At 38.0% G+C, this 17,261-nt stretch overlaps 1 protein-coding gene across 3 annotated transcripts in view; it reads left to right on the top strand.

The window, feature by feature from the left end:
• The window catches only part of KLHL18 (Kelch like family member 18), a 278,350-nt gene that overhangs the window by 98,193 nt on the left and 162,896 nt on the right, over window positions 1–17,261 (top strand). For all 3 annotated transcript variants that reach the window (XM_067140348.2, XM_067140347.2, XM_067140349.2), the window contains 2 exons: window positions 3,116–3,314; window positions 12,477–12,637. In XM_067140348.2, coding sequence (XP_066996449.1) covers window positions 3,116–3,314; window positions 12,477–12,637 — 360 coding nt within the window. The remainder of the gene's footprint in view (window positions 1–3,115; window positions 3,315–12,476; window positions 12,638–17,261) is intronic.

Raw genomic sequence — 17,261 nt, 5'->3', positions numbered from 1 at the left:
TTTACAGATGTAAAAATTGGTATTTAGAATCTCCTTTAAAAATAAAGGAACATGTATTCTTTTGTTTTCTGTAAATCCGAATAGGAGGGGTGTAAATGGATGAATAATGGGTTGAATGCCTTTAATGAGGATACGTATATCTCAGAAACTGAAGATATTACAGAACTGAAAATTTGTATATGGGAACTCCTTTAAAAATAAACAAACACGTATTTTTATTTGTTTTTGGAAAATCCAATTAATGGCGGTTAAAGAGGAGTGACAAATTGGGGTGAATTTTTTGAAAGACTATATCTACAGAATATCTGTGAAACGTAAAATGTTACAGACGTAAAAAGTGGGCGTTTGGAATCTCCCGTAAATGTAAAGAAACATAGGTGATTTGTTTTTGGAAACTCCACTTAAGGGGAACTAAAAAGGGGTGAAATTTTAAAATGAGAATTTCTACAGTATATCTCAAAAACTTAACATGTTACAGAAGAGAAAAATGGTATTTTTATCTCTATTAAAAACAAAGAAACGTGTATTTTTATTTTTTGGAAATATAACTTGGGTGGATTGGGGGGGGGGGGGTAAAAGTGACTGAAAATGGTGTTGAATTACTTTAATTAGGCTACTGATATCTCTAAAATGAAGATGTTACAGACGTGAAATTTGGTATTTGGAATCTGCTTTAAAAGTAAGGAAACACGTATTCTCGGAAAATCCAATGAAGATGGGAGGGGGGGTGAAAAAACTGAAAAATTAATTGACTTAATTGTATGAGAGAGAATACGTACATCTAATAAAAACTAAAGTTGTTACAGACGTGAAAATTGGTATTTTTATCTCCTTTAAAACAAGGAAATACGCGTTTTCGGGGGGAAACCATCTTGGGGAGCGGGGAGTGGAAAGGAGTTGAATTCCTTTCATGAGGACACATAAATCAAAAACTGAAGAAGTTAGAGTCGTGATAATTGGTATTTAGAAAATCCTTTATTATTAAAGAAACAAGTATTTTTGCCGGAAAATTCTCTTGGTTGGGGGGGGGGAGGGGAGTGTGAAAGGAAGTGAAAAAAGTGAATTATTTTTATGGGCATACTTATATCTCAAAACCGAAGGTAATAGACGCGAACATTGGTGTTTGGAATCTCCTTTAAACATAAAGAAACACGCCTTCTTTTAATTTGTTTTGGGGGGGAGGGTAAATAAACTTAACGACGGTGGGGTGTAAAAGGAGGTGAGACCAATTGTTTTACTGTTCACAGTGTACTTATAAGGAGCCTCCGTTGCTCAGGCGGCAGCGCGCCGACCTCTCACAGCTGGGTTCCGTGGTTCAAATCCCGGTCACTCCATGTGACACTCGTGCTGGACAAAACGGAGATTACAGTAGATTCTCCTGGCATATAAATAAATATTTAAACACCCTTGAAATAAACGATAGGAATGAGATTGACCGTCCAATTGTTCACCTCTATAATAAGGTCTTAATGCACGGAAGTATATCATTCGTATCGCCAGAAATCCCTTACACTTACCTACGCGCGACAGTGGTGCTGGTCACATTGTCAACCACGACAATGGCAGCAGATGTAATTTACCGCCAAGTAGCGGTCTTGCATCTTGCTATGGGGTGCAGAACATCTATAATAATAATAATAATAATAATAATAATAATAATATTCTGGATCGTCGTCAAATGTGCGGACCGCGCTGGAAACGGGTCCTGGACGGGTAATGACTAAGAATGCAGTCCGGCCGCGGGTTCAGTACCTCCAAGGCACCCAAGACCACACCACGCCGGATCTCCTGAAGGATTTGATCCATATTAAAAATGCTTATGGAAAAAGATGGGGATCGAGCTCGATAGCTGCAGTCGCTTAAGGGCGGCCAGTATCCAGTAATCGGGAGATAGTGGGTTCGAGCCCCACTGTCGGCAGCCCTGAAGATAGTTTTCCGTGGTTTCCCATTTTCACACCAGGCAAATGCCGGGGCTGTACCTTAATTAAGGCCACGGCCGCTTCCATCCACTTCCTAGGCATTTCCTATCCGATCGTCGCCAAAGACCTATCTGTGTCGGTGCGACGTAAAACAAATAGCAAAGAAAAAAAGAAAAAGATGGCAAAGATTTAGGGACCCAGCTGATCGGGTGGAATACCTGGACCTAGCCCGGGAACCATGACATCGATTGCTGGAAAGAAAGATTGAAAAATGGGAGGAAACTTGCCGTAATCTCTCAGAAAAAGAGTCTGATCGCGAATTTCGGCGGATTATATATAAAACGTTAAGCATTCAATTATAAATTTCAGTATAATACCGTAGCGAAGCACGGGTATCTTGCTAGTAAACCTATATATGTGTACAGTATGTTTTAATAATAATACTGAAACTCGTGGGGTTATATTGTTCTCATTTTACTTTGTAGTTGCTAAATGTCTTAAGTTACCATTTACAAACTTCAGTTTATTTTCCACCTAATCAGTACATAGACTCTCAAACAGTACTAGTTTCGACCGTACATAGCGGTCATCTTCAGTTATTCATCATAAAAATTGGAATTATGATGATGAATAGCTGGGGATGACCGTTGAGCTGGTTTCCGTTGTAATCTTGTTTCCTTGCTTAGTCATATGGCTTCCCACACGACAGTTGAGAGAGCCAGAATCTGGCCAGTGGCAGAATTATCTGAAAATTCCTCGCAAAATTAGAGCACTGTAAAAGTATTAATAAAGAAATAGAACACAGATCAGGCTTTTTGTGCATGATGGTGTATTGTATAGAGTAATAAACATGTTACAGGATTGTGAGCGACTACTAAAAGACTTCTGCTATGTTGGGAGATGGACAGTAGTCAATGTGTTTTTAAACGATGTAAAAAGTCAGGTTGTAAGTCCATTTGGAAAATTCCAGTTGGTTTTAATTACAATTTTGATGGGGTGAAAGTACCGAGGTGTTAATACAAGGAAAGATCTACTTTAGCGTAATCGCATTAAAGCGTGAAAATCTGTTGTAACCTTCTGCAGTAATTTCTTGTGATATTCTCCTTACTTTCCTGGTACCATTATTTGTTATATTCTTTTAAATGAAGCAAAAGAAGTCTTATTTTACTTCTCTATTTCTTTGCTTTATGTTACAGGTTTCACCCGAACAATGTACTTGGTATAAGAAGTTTTGCGGATAGATTAGGCTGTGTTCCCTTAGTGGAATCAGCTGATAAATATATACAACAATATTTCCATGATGTATCCATTTCTGAAGAATATTTGTCTTTGTCGTGTACTGATTTGTTGGACATTGTAAGGAGAGATGAGCTACACGTCATGTCCGAAGAACAGGTTGGTGTCCTTTATGTGTCAGTTTCTCTCTGCATTGTTTTTTGCAATTTTGTTTTGAGTTCATGTGAATATGATGAAAATGATGTTCTGCATTGCACAGTGAAACCGTGATTCGTCTTCAGCAGGATTGCAAAAAAATCCCCCAATAGCTGCAGGGAAAATGACAGATGTGGAAAATATCATTTATTAAGCAATTGCAAATTTAATATGTAAAAATATAGCACATAATCTGAGTGGCCAAAAGTCACGGGAAAGAGTGACCCATTAGAAAATTTGCCATGTATGACCCCTGAGTGTTGCAGCTAGCTGCGGCATAGCTGAGCAGTCTGTCACAGACAACCAGTGTAGTGGAGATGGCAACACATTGCAAATTAACCGACTTTTAATGCAATATTATAATGAGTGTCCTGGATTATTTTTTAAAGACTATGAATATGAGCAGCTCAGTCAGTGAAACAGCTAAAGCTACAGGTTGTTCCGAAAGAACAATCTATGCTAAGGAAGGAACACACACATGGTCCTTTGCTCATACGGCTAGGACTGTACAATCCACAAGTGGTACCTAACCCATTTGAGGAGAGATCCTCGCTTGGACTATGTGTAAGTAAGGGTAGCTTGAATAATAAGATCAGAGAGAATGAAGAAGTACTGAGCTGACAGGAAACTAAAAAATTATTTGTATAAAGTTGGCTAGAGTGGTCCAATGAAGGCCTTAAAATGTAAATAATAATAATAATAATAATAAAGTGGTCAACTCTGTAATAATACCATAACTTGAAGCTAAGAAATTGCCACATAGACAATCGATCATGTCATGAGAAACTTGCGTCCATAATAATTTATTTATTTACATTTTATGGCCTTCATTGGACCACTCTAGCCAACTTTATACAAATATTTTTTTAGTTTCCTGTCAGCCCAGTACTTCTTCATTCTCTCTGATCTGATCCTTCTTTCTTCATTGGAAATCACCCTTCCTATTGTCTGTTTGTTGATTCTGATTTGCAGTCTGGTTTGTTTGTCTGTGAGTTTCTTGATTTTGTCGGTTTTGTTTCTTAGGTCTTCCATTGTAATTTGTAGTTCATCCATATCTTCCTTGATTTCTGTAATCCACTTAATGTTGCACTTACTATTCCATAATTTTTCTATTATTCTCCTGATGATCCTGTTTTCTGGTGTCCTGATTAGATGTCCAAAAAATGAAATACGTTTCTTCCTGATTGAGCTCATTACTGGTTCTATTTCCTTGTAGACTGTTTCATTAGAAGCTACTCTCCAGTGTCCATCTTTTTGGTATGATTTGTTGATGCATTTTCTAATGATTCTTCTCTCTATCTTGAGTATTTTGTCTATTTACGCAGTGTTAGTTGTTTTGAAGATGGTTTCGCTTGCGTATGTTATCCATAATAATAATAATAATAAATTTACAGAAAATTGATTCTAATTATTTGGAACTTGAAATACAAACCTGCGTTCAAGGAACTCTTGAATTAATCACTAATTTACACTCTTCTAGATATTTAAATAGTCATGAAGATGACTCTATCAACTGTGGATCCAAACTCCACCATCTCACACATCATACAGTAAATCCCAGAAAATGTGACGGCATGTTTCCGTACGGTTTGAGCTCCCATTAATACTAATCTAGTCCTTTCTGACTTAAAATTCTAATTTACATGTAATGTTAAGCCCCGAGACGTACACTGTCTCTCAAACATCAAAGCAAAACAAATCAAAAATATAAGCAGCTAAAAACAAGAAATCTGACTCATAAAAAGAAGTTAACCACTCAGCCAGTAAATCTGAATAAAAATGAAAGAAAGCAAGCTGTGACCTTAAACAATTGGTCCACATTTGTTACAATTATATTTAAACTAGCTGATGTACCCGTGCTTCGCTACGGGATTCTCAAAAAGACTGACTTTGTGGTTTTCCTAACTGAAATCAACATAGGTCATTACAAAAACGTAAGTAGGAATGTAGCGATTAAAAGCAATGCTATCATATAAAATACTTGATCAAATGGAAAGCCGCAGGTTTTATCACTTTTAACGAACAGTGTTGCGGTTAGATTGCGGTGCCAATCTAATAGTCCAAAGTTCCAGAGCTGGGACGACCAGGCCGCAGATTGCCATGAACACTCATCTGCCATTATTCCGCTAAATATGCATACTGTTCATTTCAATCATTGCCTCAGAGTAGGGATTGAATAGCCCGAATGCTATGATGATCCAGTGTGTTACGTACCAGTAGTATCAGAAAATTTATAAACCAGGGGAATGGCATGCTAAAGTAGAAAGTTATCTAACTCCCCAGCTACTTCCCATCAATATTCAGGCAGGCTGTTACACTCTGTACGACTGGGCGAGTTGACCGTGTGGTTAGCGGTGCGCAGCTGTGAGCTTGCATCCAAGAGATAGTGGATTCAAACCCCACTGTCGGCAGCGCTGAAGATGGTATTCCGTGGTTTCCCACTTTCACACCAGTCAAATGCTGGGCCTGTACCTTAATTAAGGCCTAAGGCACTCCTAGCCCTTTCCTATCCCATCGTTGCCATATCCCATCGTTGGCTGATGATGACGCCAAACAGCGTCGAAACTAGTTCCAAGTGCAAATACATGTTATAAATAAACTATAACATTTTTTTATTGAAAAGATGGACCCTTTTAAGTTTTCCTATCTTCCATTCTCAGTTCAATACGGACAAAAATGAAACTCTTAGGTTTAAATGAAGCAGCCAAGCAGGCAAAGTCGGTAGCCTATCATTACTTGGGCTTAAAAATCAAAATTGGGAAAATAGGCAAGGGCATACGTGCTAGCCTATTTTCCCACATTTTGGCTGATGATGACGCCAAACAGCGTCGAAACTAGTTCCAAGTGCAAATACATGTTATAAATAAACTATAACATTTTTGTATTGAAAAGGTGGACCCTTTTAAGTTTTCCTATCTTCCAAACCTATCTATGTCGGTGCGACGTAAATCAATTAAAAAATACTCTGTACGCAGCAGTAATCCTATCTACCGGAGATGACAGGCAACAGAAGACACAAAGCACATCACGACAAACAATGGTCAATGTAACATTATTGTTGATCAATGTTATGAGCTTTCTATATTGTAGGCCTACACATTTAGTTTTCTTTCGACTCTGTGATTTGTAAAATATTTTATGCCGTAAACTGTAGTTTCTTAATCTCCGACTATACGTACCGATTTTCATTAAATACTGTTTACCCATTTTCTCGTTACTCGGCGCTGATATGGACTTGGTAACAAAAATCCAAATTCATTAATATCTTTGTGATCATAGCCAGTACGGTAACAATGTATAAGACATGAATAATAGGAAATTTAATACTATATAACCTTAGTTATGTAGCATTCATCGATTACACCTCTAATAAGAAATATTTGAGAATTACATTTTAAGGCCTTCCCCTAAACTACCATTTCACTCAGCGTGAATAAAATAATTTACAGCCTAGACTATAGCGACTTATATCCTGACTTTGCATACCGATTTTCATCAAGATAGGACTACTAATGAGAACAATATTTGAGAATTAATTTTTAGGCCTTCCCCTAAACTACCATTTTTCTCATCGTGAATACAATTATTGACAGCCTAGATTGTAGCAATTTATTCCCCAGCTTTGCATACCCATTTTCTTTAAAGTACGACCACTAATAACATAAATAGTTGAGAATTCAATTTTAGGCATTCCCTAAACTACCATTTCACTCAGCGTGAGTAAAATGATTTATAGCCTAGATTGTAGAGGCTCATCTCCCGACTTCACATACCGATTTTCATTAGACCACTAATAACATAAATAGTTGAGAATTCAATTTTAGGCCTTCCCCTAAACTACCATTTCACTCAGCATGAGCAAAATGATTTATAGCCTAGATTGTAGAGGCTCATCCCCCGACTTCACATACCGATTTTCATTAAATTCTCTTCAACCGTTTTCTCGTGATGCGTGTACATACAGACAGACAGAAATTACGGAAAAGTAAAAAGTGCATTTTCTTGTTACTATGGACATGACCGATACAGAAATACCATTATTTTCAAATTCTGAGCAATGTACAGACAAAACTCTTATTTTATATATATAGATTTACAAACCTCCTAACCTTTACTTTAATAGAACGTACGTAGTCCTTCCAAACAAAAGCTAAATCTACTGAAATTAAATATCAAAACTAACCTATCCCCTTTTGCAACATTATATCACGTACACACGTCCTGAATTACATTGAAAATGTAGTACTCTTCTATTTCGTTGACTTATTGCCGCCAGCTATCGGAACAGCCGGCTCCCCATTATTTTAATCAGCCATAGCGAAGATGCTGCGTTCAGAAAAGACTTGGGTCAGTCCTTGGGTCTCCATCCTCCTGGCGTAGAAATGTGATCTCGTAGTCTCCGTCACTGCTTCTGGATGTTGTCTAAAACATCCCCTCGTTCACGGTGTAGAAAACCGGGTCAAGATTAACCTACCAGTTACTAGAATACTAGCCGGGGTAATATCCACTGACCGTGAAACCAGTTCCCATTCAGTCGCGGAACAACTTCTTATGTAATCCCATAAGTAGGTCAAATATTCCCCATTTAAATGTTGGACTGGAAATATTGAAGTTTATGTCCTCGAAAAATCTATCTACACAGGCAGGCTACTATGCATTTTACATGATTATCTGAAGCTGATCTTTACCTCTGGAAATCGAAAGATAAATACCATTCTCTCAAAGTTTAAAAAACCAGGCGAGTTGGCCGTGCGGCCAGGAGCACGCAGCTGTGAGCTCGCATCTGGGAGATAGTGGGTTCGAGCCCCACTGTTGGCAGCCCTGAAGATGGTTTTCCGTGGTTTCCCATTTTCACACCAGGCAAATACTGGGGCTGTACCTTAATTAAGGCCACGGTGGCTTCCTTCCAAGAACTGGAAAAAATCCAAAGAAAAGCAGCTCGATTTGTTCTGGGTGATTTCCGACAAAAGAGTAGCGTTACAAAAATGTTGCAATGTTTGGGTTGGGAAGAATTGAGAGAAAGAAGAAGAGCTGCTCGACTAAGTGGTATGTTCCGAGCTGTCAGCGGAGAGATGGCGTGGAATGACATTAGTAGACGAATAAGTTTGAATGGCGTCTATAAAAGTAGGAAAGATCACAATATGAAGATAAAGTTGGAATTCAAGAGGACAAACTGGGGCAAATATTCATTTATAGGAAGGGGAGTTAGGGATTGGAATAACTTACCAAGGGAGATGTTCAATAAATTTCCAATTTCTCTGAAATCATTTCGGAAAAGGCTAGGAAAGCAACAGATAGGGAATCTGCCACCTGGGCGACTGCCCTAAATGCAGATCAGTATTGATTGATTGATTGATTGATTGATTGATTCCTAGGCCTTTCCTGTCCCATCGTCACAATCTGTGTCGGTGCGAGTGAGCGTCTTTCAAGGAAAGTTACAAGTCTCCACACGATCACTCATGTAAATAAAACTTCTTCTCACGATGTTACCCGCATGGATTCTCGCCGAATAATAGGGTAGCTAGCCCACGTGCTAATCGCTTTTATTAATTCCTCCTCTCTTACGCTCTTGTTGCTCGATTGGGGCCACCGCTTAGATCATTTCCTAGCCGAAATGGCAGTGGCGCTATCATTTCATTGGTTCAACACATCGCGTACCCAGTGCTCACTTCAAACGTATTTTTCCAGCTCCTCTAGCCTCTCGCCAGGCTCGTGAAATATTTTCCGTTGGTCTAGCCGTTGTTCTATTGTTTCCTCGTTATGCTTTGTGTACGTCATGTCAAAATTCCTGCGTCTAAACATAGCTGGCGAACAAACAGACCTGGGCTCCGAGCTTCCTGTAGAAATTGCGACATGTACTGCTGAATGTAGATGTTCTCTGCCAGTTACTAGTACTTAATAAAAATGCAATATTCTCTGTACATTTGAATAAATTCCTGATTAATTAAATGAGCACTTCAATTAGGACTGAGTATGTTACTCAAATTCCCTGAAGACCCTTCATCCCTGCCTTCCCACTATGTTTCACCATTTCATTTTATCTACTGCTGCTTTACGACAGTGTAGTTAACATTACACCTTATTGTTATTCTCCTGCCCATGAACTCCATCATTCGGTATCTTAGAGGTGAAGCTTCCACGGTGTGTAGAATTATTTAGTTTTTTTTTCCGGGTTGAACCGTGTTGTTGTTTTCTGTACATCACGTACAGTTTGCCAACGTTTCAAATACATTGCAGTATGATTGACTGATGGTCTTGTAATAATAACATGGATTAGCTGTGGTGATACTGTTACACGGGTGGAAGCAACAGGAATCTACAGCCGTAACTAACTCCTGTGGATATGCAACTCTCTGTATGAATGATGTACTGATGATAGCTTTCTGCCAGGTAAAAGAGTCCCCAATTCAGATCTCGGTGGGCGCCAAATGAGAGAAGGGCAAATATCATGAAGATGGATACTGACATTCTGCAGGTCGGAACGTGAAATGTTAGAAGTTTGAATCGTGCTGGGTTGAAGAATATGAGGAGGGAGATAGATAGATTGAAGTTATGGTTGGTATAAGTGATGTACGTTTGCAAGAAGAGCAGTATTTTCGGTGAGTCAACTACAGAATTATCAACACGAAATCAAACTAGGGAAATCCAGCAGATGGTTCAATACTGATTAAGAAAATAGGGTAGCAGCTAGGCTACTACACCAAACCAAACCCCATGGCACTACAGCCCTTGAAGGGCCTTGGCCTACCAAGCGACCGCTGCTCAGCCTGAAGGCCTGCAGATTACGTAGTGTCGTGTGGTCAGCACGACGAATCCTCTCGGCCGTTATTCTTGGCTTTCTAGACCAGGGCTACTACAACCACCGTAGTGAAAATATTATTGTCAAAATAGACAACCATCCAATGCCCATAACAATAGTGGAGGTCTGTTTGCTTCTAAGTTCTGCGAATGATTAGAAATCAAAAGAATACATGAAGAGATAGAACATTTAATGCAATATGTAAAAGGTGACTAGAATCTAATTGTGATGGAGACTGGAAAGTGGTAGGCCAATGAAGGGAAAGTAATACAGTAGGAGAATTTGGACTGGGACATTGGAATGTAAGAGGGAGTTTGCTGGTTGAATTCTGCACTGATCATAATTTAGTCCTTGTTAATACTTGGTTCAAACAACAGAAATGATGGCCGTATATGTGGATGAGACCTGGGGATACTGGAAGGCATCAAACATACTTTATTATGATTCAGAAACCAGGTGTATTGCAAGAATTTCCCAGGAGCAGACATGGATTCTGACCACAACTTCTTGGTCATAGAATGCCATCTGTAGTTGAAGAAATGAAGGAATGTAACGTAAAAGCTCTTCAGTCTGTCAAACACACAAATTCAGTATAAATATTGCACTATAACATACCTGTAAAATAAATACACACTATTCAAAAAGGAATAAAAATACTGGCTATTGAACAGAAAATGACAGCTTTGGTTCTTAAAAGGACATCATCAGATTCCAGCAAGTCACACGCAGTATTTGGAAATATTTGTTTATTTCTGTCCCTATACCAATGAAATTGAAATCTAGAATTTATCTTAATGAAGTCCTGCCTTGTCTCCACTCCAGCGTATATTTTGAGGCATTTGAGAAAACCGTTGCTCATGAAAGAACAACGGCTTTTTCAATTCAAGCTCTGCTAAAGAAAGGATATGCTAGATCTGATTGATCAACGACGGAAGTGCAAGAATGCAAACAATGAGGAGGGCAGGAAAGAATACAGGCAATTAAAGAATTAAGTTGATAAAAAGTGCAGGAAGGCTAAGGAAGAATGTTTGATGTAGAAGTGCAAGTATATTTTAGGTTGTATGGTCGTAGGAAATGTAGATGCTGCATACAGGAAAATATCAGTTTGGCTTCAGAAGAAATGTAGGGACACGTGAAGCAATCCTGACTTTGTCTGATCATAGAGGACCGAATTAAGAAGGACAAACCCACATAAATTGCGTTCGTAGATTTAGAAAAGGCATTTAGTAATGTTGGTTAGATCAAGCCATTTGAGATTCTGAAGGTGATCCGGAACAGATACTGAGAAAGAATTATCAACAGTATGTGTAAAAATCAGTCTGCAGTGGTAAGCATCGAGGCCTTTGAGAGGAGAGAAAATCAAAACCTGGAGATTTGGTGATATTTTATCTGAGACTGCAGAAGATCTGGAGAAATTGCTGAATTGTGTGGACAGAGTCTAGAGGAAGGAGTATGAGATGAAAATAAATGTCAAAACCTAAGTGATGGACTGCCGTCGAACAAAGTCGTGATGCAGGAAATATTAGATAAGGAAATTAAGTCTTAAAGGAAGTAGACGAATATTCTTGCTTGGGTAGTGAAGTAACTAACGATGGCAGAAGCAAGGACATAAAATGCCAACTTGCACAGCAAGGAAGAACTTTCTTTTTTTTCTTTTTTAAGTTCAGACATTGATATAGGAATTTGAAAGATGTTTTTTAAGACTTTTGTGGTGGGAGGGTGGCATTGTATAACAGTGAAACATGGACGATAACTAGCTCATAAAGAAAGGGAATAGAAGCTTTCGAAATGTGATTTTATAGAAGACCGCTGAAGGTGGGATGGATAGGTTGAATCACGAATGAAGAAACACCGAATTGAATTGGTGAGAGGTAATCGGTTTGGCTAAATTTGACCAAAAAAAATGAAATGGAATGATAGGACACATCTTAAGACACCCAGCCGTTGTTCAGTTGGTTTTGGGGGAAGTATATGTGGTAAGAACAGCAGGGCTAGACCAAGGTATTAATCTGACAAGCAGATTATAGCAGATGTAGGATGTAGTACGTATGTAGGAATGAAAAAAAATTTATCACTGGATAGGGTGGTATGGAGAGCTGCATCAAACCAGTCTATGGACTGATGACTCAACAACAACACATAAGAGAACTTATTGCAAAGTTGAGAATATATTATCACTTCACAAATGTCCTCAAGAAAAAAGAACAGTAATTCCTCATCATGCAAATGCCTGTTCCTTATTTTTGCTACAGCTTTGGGGGATTTATTTCTTTGGTTTATAAAAATCTGATTCTGATATTTGGATTATTATGTATTTCTATTTTCAGGTCTTTGAGGCAGTCATGCGATGGGTAAAGAAGGATCCTGAGAGTCGGAAGAAGTTTCTTCCACAGTTATTATCTAAAGTTCGTATGCCCCTCCTTACACCGCACTTCCTGGCAGATCGTGTCTCAGTGGAAGATTTGATTCGGTCATCCCATGAGTGCAGGTAAAATCTATTCCAGTTCTATTCTCTGACGTCTATGGTCTGTTGTAAAAAATCTTGAATGTACAGCAAAATCACGTAATGATATTTGACTGGATGCATTGAAGGAACTACTACTTTAGAGCCCCACACTCTGTGTAATATCCTGTACAGATATATGCTCAAGTTTGTAATTATTGTTTAACCCTTTTGGTGTGAGAGCCGCTGTGAGCTATCCTAAAAAAATGGACGAAAATCTTAGGCATCGCTATGATCGGATGCTTCTTTTCCATACCTGCCAACTTTCCCGATTTTGGCGGGAGACTCCCGATTTTTGACAGTTTTTCCCGCCTTCCGATTATTCTATTATTTCTCCCGATTTTAGCTTATTTTTTTGTGAACTTCAAACATTTGATTTCAGATCCCGCCATTTCAGCATTGTACGCCAGTGACTGGCAGTCCTCGCTCATTGGCTGCTTTCAACTGAAATATCAATGTTTATTAATACGAGAAATGCGCGCGAATGTGCGATGTTTATTGATACCTGTATATCGCGACGCATATATCGATTGTAAATTTCTCGTTCTCGGGTGCTATGTTCGTGTTTGTTCACATCAGTGTGGACGATTCTGGAGACTAGTCACTAGATTTGGAGTCTCTTTTAGTAATTTAATGACAGAATTTCAAACATAGCGACTAGTAACTTCATTTGGAGACAATTCTGGCGAATTTTAATTTATTGTAAAAATATAGCATTGCGCTTCGCATGATCGCACGGGCGCGTGATGCGATATATTAATCTATGCATTTGCTAAGTAATGGCATCAAAGTGAATGACTGATTCACACTTGTGAAGCATGAGTTCATACTATTTTCGGAAGGCTTATCAGAGACCGATCATCTCACTCACATACTTCCTGTGAGGTAATAGAGATGTGTAGTTTTAACCTCATATAGCAAGTCGGGCTTTGAAACAATAAATGTTATAATATACCGTAGTACTCCTGTATTGCACAAGACATGTAGAATAAGCAGTTTTGACCAATTTTATCTCCTGATTTTTCCTGATTTTCATATCAAAATCTCCTGATTTTTGATTTTGTTAAGTTGGCAGGTATGATACTCCCCTTTTCCAGCCGACACTGGGTGGGGGCAAATATGATTCCTCTCCACTTCATCCTGTCTTTCCACCATTCCTCATCCAACACTGTTCCAGTCCATGTTCTGTTGTCCTATGCTGTTCTTCACAGAGTTCATCCATAGTAAAGAAAAGAATGTAAAGAAACACATTTAATGCCACATACATCGGCCATAAGAATCTTAATTTACATACCAGGTATGAAGAAAACACAAGTGCATGGAAGTAGTGAACAGGTACATTTTCGAGATGGCTAGCAACTTTGTTTACCATGTGGTTTTGAGTGTGGGTTATAACTATTTACATGCTGTGATGTAAAATACCTTTTGCAAAAGTATAAACATTAGTATTCATTATTATTATCAAATCATGCTAGCACGTACAATTAGCTAGTGTCATTATACTGAAATTTTATAAACATAACCGCTCTTTTCACGTCCTTTAGCCTACCGTATGTGACTATGTTGGTTATAACTTTTTTCACTTGTTGATGTACCGGTGCTATGTAGGTTATAATTAATTTACCTGTTATTTTCTTTAAAATAATTGGGTAACTGCATTATATGACATTTTTAAAAAACTTACGAAAATCTCTTTAGCATGCCGGGGTGGGTAGCTTAGGCGGTAGAGTGCTAGCTTTCTGACCTTAAGTTACTGGGTTCGATCTTGGCTCAGTACAGTGGTATTTGAAGGCGCTCAGATACATCAGCTTCGTGCCGGCAGATTTACCGGCGCAGTAAAAACTCCTGCGTAACGAAAATTCAGCATCTCGGCATATCCGAAAGCAGTAAAAGTAGTTAGTGATACGTAAATGCAATAACATTATATTAAATTATTTTTCTTTAACTTAATTTTATTAAACATAAGTCTACGTTCAGAATTTTTCTTCCTTTCCTAGGGCTGTAAGGAAAGGGCTTTAATGAGTGCCACCAGTACCACCAGTATACTCTGAATTTGATGGTAGTTTGAAGTGCAGTGGTACAAACAGTACAGAAATGTTCATTGATGAGGAGGATGATGAGTGTTAGATTAGTCCAGTTGAGAGTGAGAAAGACTACTTAACTGACATTAATCAAAGTATTTTATTATTGTAATTGTGTTACTAACTTGTTTCTTTGTGTATGTATTTTCGTATATTTCATGGAGATGTTTTCTTGTATTGTGAATTATTCACTACTTTATCCACATTGCATGTAAATAATTATAACCCTGAAATTCAGTGTTTAATATACTCTACTATACGGGAACCTTTTCTTGAGCCCTGAGCTCCCTAGTGCTGAATCGGTAGACCTCGGTTATCTTCGACATCCATATCGGCAACCTTTGAAACACAAACTACGAATCGCTGTGTGACATCTGGCGTACACTTCACGAACTAGTACTGTTGTTGTTTACACAGCAAAGCCGAACTATATAATTCATGCTAGTAACAAGATTCGCATTGTAAAATGTTATATAATGTTAAATAATGTATGTGTGACACAGTTGTTGACGTAAGATAATAAATGTTTAGAAAATTCATATCGATCGATCATATTATCGATTCAATTCAGATTTCATTTCCATCCAGTTGGCAGTATATCCGGAACTGGCAGCACTCCCTCCTTACTCCTCACCCCATAAAAATCGGGCTCAAGAAAAAGTTCGCGTATAGTAATTCCCTATAATACTGGTTTTTAATGCATTTTTTCTCCAGGATGTTATAAAGAAGGACTGCATGTACCACTGACTTGAGTAATTTGTTTCAAAGATAAAAATATTAGCAGTTAATATTTTTTGAAAATTAATTTCATTATATCTCGGAACTTACAAAATGAGGGTTATCACTATTTTCCCCCGAGGTCTTCAATTCTGTCGAGCACACTAGCTACAATATAATGTACTGGAAGAAAATCGGCTTTTTAAAAATACAGTCAAAAGGCATCAAATAGGCAATTATACTCCAAATAGGCACAAACCCCTGAAATAGGCATTTATAGGCACAATAATACCAACGAAAAATAGCCTAAAAAAACCTAGAACAAATTTATGTCTCAGAAGCCAGCCTATGTTTCAGAGCACAGGAATAAAATAGGCAAATGGCAATTTCCTGTCTCTAGTTATTAGTGTTAAATGAATGTGTCAGAATTCATAAAAACACATTACTTTATTAACCCTTTTATTACCAGTCACTTATATGCGAAGAAATTCAGGCTTATATTAAGAAATTGCAATATTTCAGTAAAATCATTATAACTTGCTTATTATTGAAGATATGCCTCTGAAATTTTTACTTATCATAGAAAAGTAGTTTCTTTACATGTTTTTAAATTCACAAGCTATGTTATATTAATGCTATAACATATGAAAAATTATTAGTGTAATAATTATCAAAATGAAAATTGAAAAGTCAAAAGTCTTGCCTGTTCATACACGTGGAACAGATCTAATTTCACCAAAAGTTCACCTTCCCTAGGTGGATTTACCTTGGGTAAGGCATTGTTTATTAGGTTTTCCTCCTGGATCCATTTCCTTTCTATAGATTCTATTATGGAGGAAGTTAACTTGAGCCGTATCATAACTTTACTGGAAGTATTCTGTTTATAAATCAAGTACGAATTCAGCACCATTCGTGCAAAGATACAAAATGCCACCTTCTTCCAATATTATAGTGTTCAGCGCTCGTCAAAATATGTGTACAGCATTCTGTCAGATGCGCAGAGGTGCCAACTATTACGGATTGTCCGTAATTATTACGGATTTCACCTCACAATTACGGAGTTACGGTCAAAGGGGAAATAATTACGGAAAAGCTGACATTATCACGAAAAAATAATTTTTGACGGAAACAAAAGAAAAGGAAAAATGTTGAGTCCTTTCGAGCCTTTCTCCTAAATCGACTTTATTTCAGTGCTTGTGAGTTGGCAACGTTACTTATTCGATCGTGACTTCCTTTTGCTACCCATAAGCGTTGTAAAATTAATTGTGAATGAAGGAGCTCCACTACAAATCCTTCAGTAATGTATTTGCTGTGTTAAGTGTACCTGACAGTTGACAGAAAGATCTGCACTGCACTGGTATCGCTTATGGTTCAGAAAACGAAAATGTCATCACAGTTGGAAGGATGCTTCAAGAGAAACTATACTGAAAAGCAGCTGCTGCGTGAGAAACAAGCAACAAGGAATGTTTTATCATAGAACCAACAGGTTGCGTGCAAATGTTATTGTGTAATATGATATACTTTTCAATAGATTGCTAGAGGGAAGGGCAAAAGGGGTGTGTCATTATCAAGAAGGAAGGCGTATGCTTTGGACTTGACTCGAAATTTTTCTTGGGGGCGGAGGGCAATTACTGATAATCCACTTCAAAGTTGGCACCTCGGGATGCGTCAACACGTCTCATTGATTTGTTATATTTGATCACTACAGCTGGCTTTCTTACTTCAACCTGCTGTCCTCAATGCCTCTTGACTGTTGTTTTAGTTTGTGCTGTGCAAGATGTAGACAAAAGCAGCACTGGATTTTTTTTTTT

Source organism: Anabrus simplex, chromosome 2, assembly GCF_040414725.1.
Source record: "Anabrus simplex isolate iqAnaSimp1 chromosome 2, ASM4041472v1, whole genome shotgun sequence".
Lineage (NCBI taxonomy): Eukaryota > Metazoa > Arthropoda > Insecta > Orthoptera > Tettigoniidae > Anabrus > Anabrus simplex.
Note: the sequence above shows the minus strand (reverse complement) of the source record. Positions and strands in the feature narration are given on the sequence as shown.